Source organism: Coregonus clupeaformis, chromosome 19 (genome assembly GCF_020615455.1).
Source record: "Coregonus clupeaformis isolate EN_2021a chromosome 19, ASM2061545v1, whole genome shotgun sequence".
Taxonomy (NCBI): Eukaryota; Metazoa; Chordata; class Actinopteri; order Salmoniformes; family Salmonidae; genus Coregonus; species Coregonus clupeaformis.
Genome location: NC_059210.1, coordinates 2,228,836 through 2,245,897, shown reverse-complemented (window position 1 = coordinate 2,245,897; position 17,062 = coordinate 2,228,836). Strand labels below are relative to the sequence as shown.

The following is a 17,062-nucleotide window of genomic DNA, read 5'->3' as shown; positions in this document are numbered from 1 at the left end:
GTGATAAAAACAAAATGGCCGCTATTCATTAACTTCTTACGTGTTGAAGTGGTTCACTTAGGTGAGCTGTAATGCTGCTTTTTGACATGCAAGGTGCAGAGGATTGATAATAAAGGGAATTTGGTTGGTGTAACAATATCATCCAACCCACTGGACAACCCACAAGCTGTTCCTCTGGACCTCTCCGTCTGTCAGATATATAGAGCAGAGATATCCCTCCCTAGAGAAATCATCTGAGCTGTCTCTACTAGAGAACTAGATCCCCTTCAGTCTGGGATAAGGTATCAGTCTCATTGGAGGTGTGAGACACACTTACAGACAGTGAAGTAGGCTTGTATCAAAAGTATTTGACCCCCTGCTGATTTTGTAAGTTTGCCCACTGACAGAGAAATTATCAGTATATAATTTTAATGGTAGGTTTATTTGAACAGTGAGAGACAGAATAACAACATGTCAAAATTGTTATAAATTGATTTGCATTTTAATGAGGGAAATAAGTACTTGACCCCCTCTCAATCAGAAAGATTTCTGGCTCCCAGGTGTCTTTTATACAGGTAACGAGCTGAGATTAGGAGCACACTCTTAAAGGGAGTGCTCCTAATCTCAGCTTGTTACCTGTATAAAAGACACCTGTCCACAGAAGCAATCAATCAATCAGATTCCAAACTCTCCACCATGGCCAAGACCAAAGAGCTCTCCAAGGATGTCAGGGACAAGATTGTAGACCTACACAAGGCTGGAATGGGCTACAAGACCATCGCCAAGCAGCTTGGTGAGAAGGTGACAACAGTTGGTGCAATTATTCGCAAATGGAAGAAACACAAAATAACTGTCAATCTACCTCGGCCTGGGGCTCCATGCAAGATCTCACCTCGTGAAGTTCTAATGATCATGAGAACAGTGAGCAATCAGCCCAGAACTACACGGGAGGGTCTTGTCAATGATCTCAAGGCAGCTGGTACCATAGTCACCAAGAAAACAATTGGTAACACACTATGCCGTGAAGGACTGAAATCCTGCAGCGCCTGCAAGGTCTCCCTGCTCAAGAAAGCACATATACAGGGCCGTCTGAAGTTTGCCAATGAACATCTGAAAGATTCAGAGGAGAACTGGGTGAAAGTGTTGTGGTCAGATGAGACCAAAATCGAGTTCTTTGGCATCAACTCAACTCGCCGTGTTTGGAGGAGGAGGAATGCTGCCTATGACCCCAAGAACACCATCCCCACCGTCAAACATGGAGGGGTGTTTTTCTGCTAAGGGGACAGGACAACTTCACCGCATCAAAGGGACGATGGATGGGGCCATGTACCGTCAAATCTTGGGTGAGAACCTCCTTCCCTCAGCCAGGGCATTGAAAATGGGTCGTGGATGGGTATTCCAGCATGACAATGACCCAAAACACATGGCCAAGGCAACAAAGGAGTGGCTCAAGAAGAAGCACATTAAGGTCCTGGAGTGGCCTAGCCAGTCTCCAGACCTTAATCCCATAGAAAATCTGTGGAGGGAGCTGAAGGTTCGAGTTGCCAAACGTCAGCCTCAAAACCTTAATGACTTGGAGAAGATCTGCAAAGAGGAGTGGGACAAAATCCCTCCTGAGATGTGTGCAAACCTGGTGGCCAACTACAAGAAACGTCTGACCTCTGTGATTGCCAACAAGGGTTTTGCCACCAAGTACTAAGTCATGTTTTGCAGAGGGGTCAAATACTTATTTCCATCATTAAAATGCAAATCAATTTATAACATTTTTGTCATGCGTTTTTCTGGATTTTTTTGTTGTTATTCTGTCTCTCACTGTTCAAATAAACCTACCATTTAAGTTATAGACTGATCACGTCTTTGTCAGTGGGCAAACGTACAAAATCAGCAGGGGATCAAATACTTTTTTCCCTCACTGTATATATATATATACAGTACCAGTCAAAAGTTTGGACACACCTACTCATTCAAGGGTTTTTCTTTATTTTTACTATTTTCTACATTGTAGAATAATAGTGAAGACATCAAAACTATGAATTAACACATATGGAATCATGTAGTAACCAAAAAAGTGTTAAACAAATCAAAATATATTTTAGATTATTCAAAGTAGCCACCCTTTGCCTTGATGACAGCTTTGCACACTCATGGCATTCTCTCAACCAGCTTCACCTGGAATGCTTTTCCAATGGTCTTGAAGGACTTCCCACCTATGCTGAGCACTTGTTAGCTGCTTTTCCTTCACTCTGCGGTCCAACTCATCTCAAACCATCTCAATTGGGTTGAGGTCGGGTGATTGTGGAGGCCAGGACATCTGATACAGCACTCCGTCACTCTACTTCTTGGTCAAATGGAGGTGTGCCTGGAGGTGTGTTTTGGGTCATTGTCCTGTTGAAAAACAAATGATAGTCCCACTAAGCGCAAACCAGATGGGATGGCATATCGCTGCAGAATGCTGTGGTAGCCATGCTGGTTAAGTGTGCCTTGAATTCTAAATAAATCACAGACAGTGTCACCAGCAAAGCACCCCCACACCATCACACCTTGCTTAATGGTGGGAACCATACATGCGGAGATCATCCATTCACCTACACTGCGTCTCACAAAGACACGGCGGTTGGAACCAAAAATCTCAAATTTTGACTCATCAGACCAAAGGACAGATTTCCACCGGTCTAATGTCCATTGCTCGTGTTTCTTGGCCAAAGCAAGTATTTTCTTCTTATTGGTGTCCTTTAGTAGTGGTTTCTTTGCAGCAATTCGACTATGAAGGCCTGATTCACGCAGTCTCCTCTGAACAGTTGATGTTGCGACATGTCTGTTACTTGAACTCTGTGAAGCATTTATTTGGGCTGCAATCTGAGGTGCAGTTATTCTAATGAACTTATCCTCTGCATCAGAGTTAACTCTGGGTCTTCCTTTCCTGTGGCGTTCCTCATGAGAGCCAGTTTCATCATAGTGCTTGATGGTTTTTGCGACTGCACTTGAAGAAACTTTCAAAGTTCTTAACATTTTTTGACTGACCTTCATGTCTTAAAGTAATGATGCACTGTTGTTTCTCTTTGCTTATTTGAGCTGTTCTTTCCGTAATATGGACTTGGTCTTTTACCAAATAGGGCTATCTTCTGTATACCCCCCTACCTTGTCACAACACAAATGATTGGCTCAAACACATTAAGAAGGAAAGAAATTCCACAAGTTAACTTTTAAGAAGGCAGACCTGTTAATTGAAATGCATTCCAGGTGACTACCTCATGAAGCTGGTTGAGAGAATGCCAAGAGTGTGCAAAGCTGTCATCAAGGCAAAGGATGGCTACTTTGAAGAATCTCAAATATAAAATATGTTTTGATTTGTTAAACACTTTTTTGGTTACTACATGATTCCATATATGTTATTTCATAGTTTTGATGTCTTCACTATTATTCTACAATGTAGAAAATAGTAAAAAATAAAGAAGAACCCTTGAATGAGTAGGTGTGTCCAAACTTTTGACTGGTACTGTATATATATTCACTCAGCTGACAGAGCTCAACTCGCCATCCTGCTGCTCAGTCTCACGGTTTAGCTCCTGTTTGATTGTGCTGCGTATTGTTGTGTCAAGTCTGAATGATGCATTGCAGTTCTCTGCAGCATCCACACACAGAGCTGATGCTGCAGGTTAAACCAGGACAAAACATCACAATGTGTCTCTCACTACTGCCTTTAGATACGTTGCAAAGCATTGATACAGTAGCTGGGGGCATAGTAATTATTCATACGTATGCATTCACTTGTACAGTAGGTATAACATAGGCTATGATTGACTGTACATCATATACAGTCAGTCATAATAGTGGAGTTCCTCTCACTGCCCTTTTCTTATTGGCCGTCTCGTTATACAGTGTAAAGTACTACCCACATTTACAGATTTGAGTGTGTGTTAAACCGTCAACAGTTCAGAGTGTGTTTTAAACCATGAACAGTTCAGAGTTTGTGTTACAGTTCAGAGTATGTATTAACTCTGTGTCCGGAGTCTCTGTACTGCAGTGTAAGTGAATGAGTGACAGAATGGGTCAGGGGAGTGGACATATCCTCAGTCTGGGTTGCTGCGTGCTAGAACTATCTCTGGCCCTGTCTCCCTCACTGAGTGTCTCTGGGAGATAGCTAGCCTTAGCTAGTCACGACGCTAATTCAATCAGGTTCCCAGTTAGCAGCACAGGCTTGTTGTCAGGGAGCGGGACTACTTTCGGGACTACTTTCTATCTCCGCCTCACAGAGGAGAGAGGAAGCTGTGGTTCTGCAGTACTGTGTCTATATGTGTGAGTCAGGGAGTGCTTGGGAATGAGAAGGGAAATGCTGATTTACTGCCGCTAAGATCTACAGTTTTAGTCCATCTCCAGCTTAGTCTGCCTCAGTGAATAAAGGTAGAGGACACGTCCTTAGTTGTATTCCTGTGTGTAACATTATACACTATTACACTCAGATGGGAAAATGCTGATTCAGTGCAGGTGTTGATGACTGCAGAAAATGAGTGACACTGCCACCTGGCTCCGTAGGGACTTCTAATTGGTGTTTGTCTTTGAGTCTCAGGGGCTGTAGTGTTGCCTGTGCAGGTTGGCATAATTGGCAAACAAGTGTGTCTCACCACCCAAACAAGTGGTAGTGTCCTGTATGCTAAGCAGTAACTCAATCTATCCTAGAAGTAATAAAAACGGACCTATTTCTAAGCAGTTCAAAACAGCGGTTAAGTTGTGCCAATGTTGTTCTAAATGGGTTCTAACATTGTTCTAACGTATTTCTTCTGTGTGTTCTTCTACAGTCGGACAGCAACACCAGCTTCCTACGAGCGGCAAGGGCGGGGAACATCGACAAGGTTCTGGAGTACCTGAAGGGGGGAGTGGACATAGGCACCTGTAATCAGGTAAGAGACTAGTGGACATGCACACACACACGCACACGTGCGTACACACACACACACGCACGCCAGGGAAAAAATTGAAAAGATGTGTGATGCCTGCCTGTTAATATGACCCCATTCATCAGTACCTGAGTAACGGTAGACAGGACACATCATTTGTTTGTCTTGATGGTGCTGTTCATTGGTCTCTGTGGCTGTGGGTCTCCGTGGAGCCAAAATGGTGGACAGTTCTCTCCCCAGTCACTCAGGCGATCAATCTCCCACCTTCTCTTCAATAACTCATTTAGCTCTTGGGATCTCTCCTTTGATCATCAGTCCTAATGCCAATCTATCTACAGTGTGATGGTTGCCGTTCTAGCTCTGTCCATTGGAAGGAATGAGGCTTACAGTACTGTACCGTATGTGTGCTACCAAAACATAACATTGATTCAACTCTATAGCAAAAATAACTTTAAATAAATAACTCTTTAGGAGCTATGGTAACCACGTAATGTGTGTAATGTGCAGGTTGGCCTGTTAGTGATGAAACGCAAAACATTTGACTATTTGGCTGTATTCCTAATCACTGCACTCTACTCTCTACAATTAACATTGTTCTCAGATTAAGAGAGGGATTGGCCCAGTCTCCTTGAGCGCTGTGTTTTTGCCGTTCTCTCTAAAATGTTATCATTGTCATCTTGAAGGGGGCTGTCAGCGTGATTACATTAGGAGTAAAGAGCCTCTGTCATTCAGGGTTCATTATTAAACAGGCAAGGCACTACTTGTACGTAACACTGCTATTTCTGACAATAGCTTTCACTGAGCAAATTTAGCACAGGAAATGGCAATGTGCTTCCCTTTATAAAAAACACTTGTACCCCAGGCTAAATCAAAGTTTTCATTTTTCTTGTTTTCTTGTATGTTTCTGTTAGTAAGATCAACACCAAAACTGGATTTTAATACCGCTAATATTAACATTGAAAAATCAATGAATTAATAACATCTAAATCCATCAATCTGAATCTATCACTCTGACCTCTCGTAAATCCACCATGCGTCTCCCTTAGGTAAAATAAACAGAATGTTAAGTATATAGATGGAGGGAGAGATAAAATAAGAGGAGAAGAGGTTAGGGGGAGGAGTGTGTGAAAATGAAAGTCAATGAACTAAGTAGACCAGACCCAGCTTCTATTGGGAGACACACCCAGTTAAGTAGAATATCATTTATATTTATTTTGCAATAGAGTACCACAGTATGAGTCATAATACCCATAAAACCTAGCAGTCAAACAAGGAAATGGTTCCAATCTGGGTTTTTTCACCATTACCTTTTCCCATAGGGGACTTTAGAAACACTTAAAATATGGGCTGTGTTTCGTGTAGGCTTACCCTGACATGACGTTTTGATAACCGTGTAAATCTCTCTAGGACAAGGTGACTTTTATCAATATATTCGCCGGTATTTACCCCCCAAACATGAAATGCTAATTAGCTGCTAATGTGGCTATCATAAAGAACTACAAATGCCATGATGATCTGGACGAGACTGCCAAATTGAGGCAAAGGTAAGAATCTCTGGATTAACTATCTAATGTTAGCTAGTAATGAATACATTTCTTTAAATTGACAATGAACTGTCTTGCGCAAGTTTTAAATTGACACAATACCTGTTAGCAAAGTAAGCAAATAGAGTTGACGTGAATGAGCTTGCAGGGATTTGTAGTCTTGCATGATGTCTACTTTGATGCTAATTAGCATTTTAGAAATCTGAGAGTAAATAGAGCCAAATATATTGATAAATGTCACGTTGTCCGAGAGTGATTTACATGGTTATCAACACGAAACATAGCCCTTATTTTAAGTGTGTCTAAAATTCCCTATGGGAAAAACGAATGGTGGAAAAATGATACAAACCATTTCCCTGTTTGGGAAATGACTAAAATGTAAAAATGTAAAATGTAAAGTGAATGATGGCAGGCCCGTGTGACAAATGGGTTATTTGCATATAGGCCTACTGTAGCTCTGATTGGCTATGCCGCACCATCTGTGTAGACTCCGGTCCTGGACAAGACAGATGTTTTTATTAGGTTTTATTTCCTGCAGTGTCTATTAATTATCCAAACGCATGGCCGCTTTCCCACTCTATATTGCTATAGAATTTTCACAAATGCCCTACAATATGTAATTCCCAAACGTTCTATGAATTTATGAAAATGTGAAAATGACCATATCTAAGTGCTTGCTTGTCAGAAAATATAAAAAAAGGTGTCATATTCTTCCTGGGGGTGTATATGAACAGATTTTAATAAGATTTCATGTTGCTAAAACGCTGTCAGTTCCACTTTAATTACTGGCCACTGGCAGGAGGAGGGGATGGATCAGTGAGTTTAGGTCATTGGTGTTTCCCTCTATCATTTTTCTTCTTCTTCCCCTCTCTCTCTCTCTCTCTCTCTCTCTCTCTCTCTCTCTCTCTCTCTCTGTATTTCTCTCTGTATCGCTCTCTCGCTCTCTCGCTCTCTCTCTCTCTCTCTCTCTCTCTCTCTCTCTCTCTCTCTCTCTCTCTCTCTCTCTCTCTCTCTCTCTCTCTCTCTCTGTATTTCTCTCTGTATCGCTCTCTCGCTCTCTCTCTCTCTCTCTCCCCCACTCTCAATATCCTGCCTCTCATCCTAATCAAACCTGTGGGCTGTTACAAAGTCTACTATATCCCATTGTAGAAATGACATTTGCATAGATTTACTGTTATTGACCATCCCAGCGTTATAACAGCTAGTTTTCCATTACATTCCCTCTTTCTGGAGCATATCTCTCCCCCTGAGAGGCTGGTGGGTCTTAATTTAGGAGGCTCATGACCATTATCTGTTCCTCCTCCAACCCATTAACGTTCCTCATCACGGGGCTGGGGGGGGACACTGACAGGGGTCACAGACAACTGTTAGGATGTAAATAGTCAGGCCTTGACAACCACCATGGTCACGGTGGTCAAGCAGATAAACAACAGTCACATGGCCATGGGGTGTGTGTGAGCAGTTGTTTGTTGTTTGGACTATGTGTCTAAACCCCACCACACACACACAGACAGGCACACACAGTTTTCCTCACAAAGCCAAAGCAATCTAGATAGGTAAGGTGAGGTGCCAGCCACCCCCTCTCTCTCACTCACATACAGTATACACACACTCTCTCTCTGTCTCTCTCTTTCTATTTCTCTCACATCTGAATGCGTGTGCTTTGATGCAGTGGTCTGAGCTAGTGCTCTACTGTATAATGTCAGGAACATATAGATGTTCCGCTTCATAAACCAAGTCAGATTGCCATGTCAGATACAGTATGTTGCTAACAATGCAGATCCACTTTCACAAACACTGATTTCCTATTTAACACTAGTCCTCCTATACCTATATTCTCTCTGGTCTCTCCCCTCCCATTATCCGATGCCCGGACATCCCCCTCCACCCCTTCCCTCTCCTTCCATATGGTCAGTCCGGCTGCCCCTCCCCTCCTGGAATCTGTAACGGTAGAACAGTGACCTTCACACAGTGACAGGGACCTGGACAAATGGGGTGTAGGGCTGTTGCAGTAACCACACCGGCAGTCATGAGTCATGACCGCAGTAAAATTCCATGTGACCGTTGAGTCACAGTAATCTCCTCTTATGCATTCTGGTTACCTTATGCTACGCTCCAAAATGTATATCCATGATGGGAGAGAGCCCTAGGCGATGCTGTTGGTTCATTGATTGTGCAGGGCGGCTTACAGGCAGCCTACAATTATAGTGCATTTATATTTGATTTTGAATAGCCTAGTAATAGGGAATTGTTTATATTTTCATAATTAATTGGGCAACACATTACCTTTAGCTATACAGAATATCTCACCACCATGCATTTCCCTCTCCTCCTCTCTCTCCTTTATTCCTTTCTCGAACGTGCAGAAGGGCTGTCAACAGTTTAGTGAAATATGTTTAGTTGCGAAAACATGTTACTATTGATTTTCCCGAACAGATTTCACTTGGTTTCCCAAATTAAGCACTCGGTAGCTGCAGGAACAGGGTTGGAGAGCCCATGGCATACAGAGTTTGGGCGGAATATCACCTGTCGCGCAGCGAGTGCATGCTCCTCAAACAGTGGTTGATGAGTGGAGTAAAATAAGTGTTCTTATATTTATTTCTCAGCTGCTCATATTAAGCACAGCTCCGCTATAAAACCGAAGTAGCCTTCCAGGTATCATTGAAAAATGGACCTGCGGGAAAGCACGTGGCCTCCATTCGCAATTCGAGTGCATACAGATGACATGTATTTTTCCCCTGCCCCTGTTCCTGCTCATTTGATAATGGGCCATTCGAAATCTAAACTCATTTGACATATTAGTTCAGACAAGATTCAATTGAGAATAGTCTGATGGGTGAAAATATGTTCACTTGATGAGAGAACAGCTGTGCAGCCTGAGGCAGGGAACAGAGCGCAAGCTTTTTTTCCATTCCTATGGCATGGAGCATAGCCAGATAACGTACAGTAGGCCAACTCATATTCTGTTCTTCTGAAATACATTTTCTTCATATCAAATCAAATCAAATCAAATTTCACCACATGTGCCGAATACAACAGGTGAAATGCTTACTTACAAGCCCTTAACCAACAATGCAGTTTTAAGTAAAAAATAGATAAGTAAAAAATAAAAATAACTAATAATTAAAGAGCAGCAGTAAAATAAAACAACAGTAGGGAGGCTATATACAGGGGGTACCGGTACAGAGTAAATGTGTGGGGGGGGGCACTGGTTAGTCAAGGTAATTGAGGTAATATGTACATGTGGGTAGAGTTAAAGTGACTCTGCATAGATAATAAACAGAGTAGCAGCAGCGTAAAAGAGGGGTTGGGGTGGGCTGGGGTGTGGGGGACAATGGAAATAGTCCTGGTAGCCATGATTAGCTGTTCAGGAGTCTTATGGCTTGGGGATAGAAGCTGTTAAGAAGCCTTTTTTGACCTAGACTTGGCGCTCCGGTAACGCTTGCCATGCGGTAGCAGAGAGAACAGTCTATGACTAGGGTGGCTGGAGTCTTTGACAATTTTTAGGGCCTTCCTCTGACACCGCCTGGTATAGAGGTCCTGGATGGCAGGAAGCTTGGCCCCAGTGATGTACTGGGCCGTAAGCACTACCCTCTGTAGTGCCTTGCGTTCGGAGGCCGAGCAGTTGCCATACCAGGTGGTGATGCAACCAGTCAGGATGCTCTCGATGGTGCAGCTGTATAACTTTTTGAGTCTCCTGAGGGGGAATAGGCTTTGTCGTGCCCTCTTCACGACTCTCTTGGTGTGTTTGGACCATGATAGTTTGTTGGTGATGTGGACATTTGAAGCTCTCAACCTGTTCCACTATAACCCCATCGATGAGAATGGGGGCGTGCTCAGTCCTGTAGTCCACAATCATCTCCTTTGTCTTGATCACGTTGAAGTAGAGGTTGTTATCCTGGCACCACACGGCCAGGTCTCTGTCCTCCTCCCTATAGGCTGTCTCATCGTTGTCGGTGATCAGGCCTACCACTGTTGTGTCGTCGTTAAACTTAATGATGGTGTTGGAGTCGTGCCTGGCCATGCAGTCATGGGTGAACAGGGAGTACAGGAGGGGACTGATCCCGCTCCCCTGAGGGGCCCCCGTGTTGAGGGTCAGCGTGGCAGATGTGTTGTTACCTACCCTTACCACCTGGGGGCGGTCCGTCAGGAAGTCCAGGATCCAGTTGCAGATGGAGGTGTTTAGTCCCAGGGTCCTTAGCTTAGTGATGAGCTTTGAGGGCACTATGGTGTTGAACGCTGAGCTGTAGTCAATGAATAGCATTCTCACAAAGGTGTTCCTCTTGTCCAGGTGGGAAAGAGCAGTGTGGGATGCAATAGAGATTGCATCATCTGTGGATCTGTTGGGGCGGTATGCAAATTAGAGTGGGTCTAGGGTTTCTGGAATAATGCTGTTGAAATGAGCCATGACCAGTCTTTCAAAGCACTTCATGGCTACAGACGTGAGTGCTACGGGTCGGTAGTCATTTAGGCAGGTTATCTTAGTGTTCTTGGGCACAGGGACTATGGTGGTCTGCTTGAAACATGTTGGTATTACAGACTCAGTCAGGGACATGTTGAAAATGTCAGTGAAGACACTTGCCAGTTGGTCAGCACATGCTCGGAGTACATGTCCTGGTAATCCGTCTGGCCCTGCGGGCTTGTGAATGTTGACCTGCTTAAAAGTCTTACTCACATCGGCTACGGAGAGCGTGATCACATAGTCATCCGGAACAGCTGATGCTCTCATGTATGCTTCAGTGTTGCTTGCCTCGAAGAAGGGAGCATAGAAGTGATTTAGCTCGTCTGGTTGGCTCGTGTCACTGGGCAGCTCGCGGCTGTGCTTCTGCTGACTCTTTGCCTGTTTGATGGTTCGTCGGAGGGCATAGCGGGATTTCTTATAAGCGTCTGGGTTAGAGTCCCGCTCCTTGAAAGCGGCAGCTCTACCCTTTAGCTCAGTGCGGTGAAACATAATATATTACCGTTTTTAATGTCCCGTTGGTAGGATATCCTTGATCTTAGGTCATCCATTTTGTTTTCCAATGATTGTATGTTGACTAATAGGACTGATGGAAGAGGAAGATTACTCGCTCGCCGTCGGATTCTTACAAGGCACCCCGACCTACGTCCACGATATCTCTGTCTCTTTCTCATGTGAATGACGGGGATTTGGGCCTTGTCGGGTGTCTGTAGAATATCCTTCGCGTCCGACTCGTTGAAGAAAAAATCTTTGTCCAATATGAGGTGAGTAATCGCTGTCCTGATATCCAGAAGCTCTTTTAGGTCATAAGAGACAATGGCAGAAACATTATGTACAGTATAAATTACAAATAACGCGGAAAAACACACATAATAGCACAATTGGTTAGGGGGCCATAAAACGGCAGCCATCTCCTACAGCGCCATCTCCCATCTGTCATAATGTTTCTTTAGAGCTGACTAAAATAAATAATGGTTTATTGTGATGGTGTATATTGAATTGATTTATTATACTTTTTTTTATGTAGATGTTCCAAAGGCGCGCACCAGTGGCTTGTATGCAGCTCATATGCGTGGAGGCTTGGAGATGCTAAATGTTTTTATGTTAATTAACGGTCAATTACCGTGGGACCGGCAGTCTTTTGCATAGGGCTGGGCCAAATATAGAATGAATTCGATTAATTCGAATTTGTTTTCCGTGATATTCCAAATGCCTGTCTCGCAAGAATCAAGGTTTTGTTCTTTTTTTATAGTTTTTATGAGCGTTTATGTCCGCTTGTTCTCGTGTTGTATTTTTGGTCTCGTCTCTTTTTCTCCTTCTGTGCTGTGTGCACCTCCCCATTTACACCAGAGATCTGTATATAATGAAGAGATGCACGTCTCCGCCCTAACAATGGGAGTCGTTGTCCCAATGGCGGGAAGGCAGGCGATAAGCTTAGGTCCAAAATAAGCCCATAGAAATGCATTGGGCTTATTTTGGACAGATTTTAGCAAGAGTGAAACCTCTCGCTTCGCCTCTTCCTCTATGGTTTACACACACCAAGCCCCTCCCCCTGCCTCTCACACCAAGCCCCTCCCCCTGCCTCTCACACCAACAAAGTTGAGAGATCACATCTTCCTCTCTGACAAGCGGTTTCAATGCGCTGTTTGCATTTGAGGTTTGGTCCAACAGAATCGATCATATGGACACCAAAGCCCATTGAGACATTATTTTACTGTAATAGAGGAGAAGTTAACTTTTCTAACGAAACGCTTTTTATGTCTCAACTACTCTAATTGCACGCAGAGCAGACACTACTAAAACGAGAGTATCAATGAACATTGATTCTGGAAAATGATTGCTCAGTTTGTCGCGCGCCAGCATTGGGGTATCACGTACCGCTAGCAGCAATTTAGCCAAATATTGTTATACTAGCTGTCTAGTCTGTGTTTTATAAATGTGCAATAAGCATAAAACACAATTATAGAAGGAATTGTAAACTCGTTATCATTCTGAGAAATAAGGTAGGCCACTTGATTTCAACATCTGAACAAAGTGGACAGGCTACCATGCTTTTCAAACAGTTGGAGACAGACAGAAGGGTGTGTTCATAACAATTCAACTGTTCAATCTTGTTAGCTAGCAAATAGATCCAAGTTGGCTTGAAAAATAAACTTGAAATATAAAGATTAGCTTGCTAATCACTAGCACGTGGCCTTGAGAGATTGTTGATGAGACCTGTGTTCATTTTCTATAATGCCTGCTACAAGAAGTTTGTCATTATTAGTGAATGTGCATTATGCATGGTTCTAGTTAAATTTGTAACAAAAAATGACATTTTCATAGACATACTTGAAAGCCAGATCAGTGATTATTGAAAAGAAATCAGGTTAAACTAGTTTATGGTTGTGGAAGGCTTAGCCTAGGTATAACTTCACAAGGCCTTAATTCATTAGAGTATTGCTGACTGTTTGAAATGCAGTGTATTTGACCTTCTAATTATACAACAATGCTTATTTAGAGAAAACATTAAAATATATACAGTTGAAGTCGGAAGTTTACATACACCTTAGCCAAACACATTTAAAATTTGCAATAAAATGCAAATTAATTACTTAAAAATCATATAATGTGATTTTCTGGATTATTGTTTTAGATTCCGTCTCTCACAGTTGAAGTGTACCTATGAAAAAAATTACAGACCTCTACATGCTTTGTAAGTAGGAAAACCTGCAAAATCGGCAGTGTATCAAATACTTGTTCTCCCCACTGTATACAGTGCCTTTGGAAAGCGTTCAGACCCCTTGACTTTTTCCACATTTTGTTAGGTTACAGCCTTATTCTAAAATTGATTAAATAGTTTGTTCCCCTCATCAATCTACATACAATACCCCATAATGACAAAGCAAAAACAGGTTTTTACAAATTTTTGCTAATTTATATAGATAAAAAAACAACGAAATATCACATTTACATAATTATTCAGACACTTTACTCAGTGCTTTGTTGAAGCACCTTTGGCAGCAATTACAGCCTCAAGTCTGGGTATGACGCTACAAGCTTGGCACACCTGTATTTGGGGAGTTTCTCCCATTCTTCTCTGCAGATCCTCTCAAGCTTTGTCAGATTGGATGGGGAGTGTTGCTGCACAGCTATTTTCAGGTCTCTCCATAGATGTTCGATCAGGTTCAAGTCCGGGCTCTGGCTGGGTCACTCAAGGACATTCAGAGACTTGTCCCAAAGCCACTCCTGCGTTGTCTTGGCTGTGTGCTTAAGGGTTGTTGTCCTGTTGGAAGGTGAACCATCGCCCCAGTCTGAGGTCCTGAGCGCTCTGGAGCAGGTTTTCATCAAGGATCTCTCTGTACTTTGTCCCGTTCATCTTTGCCTTGATCCTTACTAGTCTCCCAGTCCCTGCCGCTGAAAAACATCCCCACAGCATGATGCTGCCACCACCATGCTTCACTGGAGGGATGGTGCCAGGTTTCTTCCAGACGTGACGCTTGGCATGCAGGCCAAATAGTTCAACCTTGCTTTCATCAGACCAAAGAACCTTGTTTCTCAGGAGCCTTTTGGCAAACTCCAAGCAGGCCTTTTACTGAGGAGTGGCTTCCGTCTGGTCACTCTACCATAAAGGCCTGATTGGTGGAGTGCTGCAGAGATGGTTGTCCTTCTGGAAGGTTCTCCCATCTCCGCAGAGGAACTCTATAGCTCTGTCAGATTGACCATCGGGTTCAGCGGGCGGCCAAACTTGGTGGTTCCAAAGTTCTTCCATTTAAGTGTGATGGAGGCCACTGTGTTCTTGTGGACCTTCAATGCTGCAGAATTGTTTTGGTACCCTTCCCCAGATCTGTGCCTCGACACCATCCTGTCTCGGAGCTCTACAGACAATTCCTTCAACCTTATGGCTTCGTTTTTGCTCTGACATGCACTGTCAACTGTAACACCTTATATAGACAGTTGTGTGCCTTTCCAAATCATGTCCAATCAATTTAATTTACCACAGGTGGACTCCAATCAAGTTGTAGAAACATCTCAAGGATGATCAATGGAAACAGGATGCACCTGAGCTCAATTTTAGTCTCATAGCAAAGGGTCTGAGTACTTATGTAGATAAGGTATTTATGTTTTTTTTTAAATAAATTTGCAAACATTTCTAAAAACCTGTTTTTGCTTTGTCATTATAGGGTATTGTGTGTAGATTGCTGAGGATACAATTTATTTATTTAGAATAAGGCTGTAACGTAACAAAATGTGGAAAAAGTCAAGGGGTCTGAATACTTTCCGAAGGCACTGTATATATCGTGAATTGCCCATAAATTGAAAAAATCAAGATATGATTTTTATGTCATATTGCCCAGCCCTACATTTGCATGACAATAACCGGCTGACAAAATGTTATGACCGCCACAGCCCTATATGGGTGTCGGGCAGAGACAGAGATGGATGAGAGGGGAGGAGACAGGACCCTAGTCACTAACATCTCCTGTCGGTTCATATTCCATATGACAGGTAGAATCAATGGATTGATGAGTTTGCTTGTGGAATCTGATGGTCTAGTGATCGATATTCGTTAGTGAGCTGAAACAATCTCAAGGTGTTCTGTATTGTTACACCCTTGAGTGGCTGACATGAACAATGCCTTGCAAAAGTATTCATCCCCCTTGGCGTTTTTCCTATTTAGTTGCATTACAACCTGTAATTTAAATGGATCTTCATTTGGATTTCATGTAATGGACATACACAAAATAGTCAAAATTGGTGAAGTGAAATGAAAAAAATAACTTATTTCAAAAAATTCAAAAGAATAAATTTCGGAAAAGTGGTGCGTGCATATGTATTCACCACCTTTGCTATGAAGCCCCTAAATAATATCTGGTGCAACCAATTACCTTCAGAAGTCACATAATTAGTTAAATAAAGTCCACCTGTGTGCAATCTAAGTGTCACATGATCTCAGTATACAGTGGGGCAAAAAAGTATTTAGTCAGCCACTATTTGTGCAAGTTCTCCCACTTAAAAAGATGAGAGAGGCCTGTAATTTTCATCATAGGTACACGTCAACTATGAAAGACAAATTGAGATAAAAAAATCCAGAAAATCACATTGTAGGATTTTTTATGAATTTATTTGCAAATTATGGTGGAAAATAAGTATTTGGTCACCTACAAAGAAGCAAGATTTCTGGCTCTCACAGACCTGTAACTTCTTCTTTAAGAGGCTCCTCTGTCCTCCACTCGTTACCTGTATTAATGGCATCTGTTTGAACTTGTTATCAGTATAAAAGACACCTGTCCACAACCTCAAACAGTCACACTCCAAACTCCACTATGGCCAAGAGCAAAGAGCTGACAAAGGACACCAGAAACAAAATTGTAGACCTGCACCAGGCTGGGAAGACTGAATCTGCAATAGGTAAGCAGCTTGGTTTGAAGAAATCAACTGTGGGAGCAATTATTAGGAAATGGAAGACATACAAGACCACTGATAATCTCCCTCGATCTGGGGCTCCACGCAAGATCTCACCCCGTAGGGTCAAAATGATCACAAGAACGGTGAGCAAAAATCCCAGAACCACACGGGGGGACCTAGTGAATGACCTGCAGAGAGCTGGGACCAAAGTAACAAAGCCTACCATCAGTAACACACTACGCCGCCAGGGACTCAAATCCTGCAGTGCAAGACGTGTCCGCCTGCTTAAGCCAGTAAATGTCCAGGCCTGTCTGAAGTTTGCTAGAGTGCATTTGGATGATCCAGAAGAGGATTGGGAGAATGTCATATGGTCAGATGAAACCAAAATAGAACTTTTTGGTAAAAACTCAACTCGTCGTGTTTGGAGGACAAAGAATGCTGAGTTGCATCCAAAGAACACCATACCTACTGTGAAGTATGGGGGTGGAAACATCATGCTTTGGGGCTGTTTTTTCTGCAAAGGGACCAGGACGACTGATCCGTGTAAAGGAACGAATGAATGGGGCCATGCATCGTGAGATTTTGAGTGAAAACCTCCTTCCATCAGCAAGGGCATTGAAGATGAAACGTGGCTGGGTCTTTCAGCATGACAATGATCCCAAACACACCGCCCGGGCAATGAAGGAGTGGCTTCGTAAGAAGCATTTCAAGGTCCTGGAGTGGCCTAGCCAGTCTCCTGATCTCAACCCCATAGAAAATCTTTGGAGGGAGTTGAAAGTCTGTGTTGCCCAGCGACA

At 42.9% G+C, this 17,062-nt stretch overlaps 1 protein-coding gene across 5 annotated transcripts in view; it reads left to right on the top strand.

The window, feature by feature from the left end:
• LOC121554286 (ankyrin-2-like) overlaps positions 1 to 17,062 on the top strand; it is a 130,990-nt gene that overhangs the window by 34,101 nt on the left and 79,827 nt on the right. For all 5 annotated transcript variants that reach the window (XM_045227066.1, XM_045227067.1, XM_041867780.2 and 2 more), the window contains exon 2: positions 4,776 to 4,877. In XM_045227066.1, the coding sequence (XP_045083001.1) occupies positions 4,776 to 4,877 (102 nt within the window). The remainder of the gene's footprint in view (positions 1 to 4,775; positions 4,878 to 17,062) is intronic.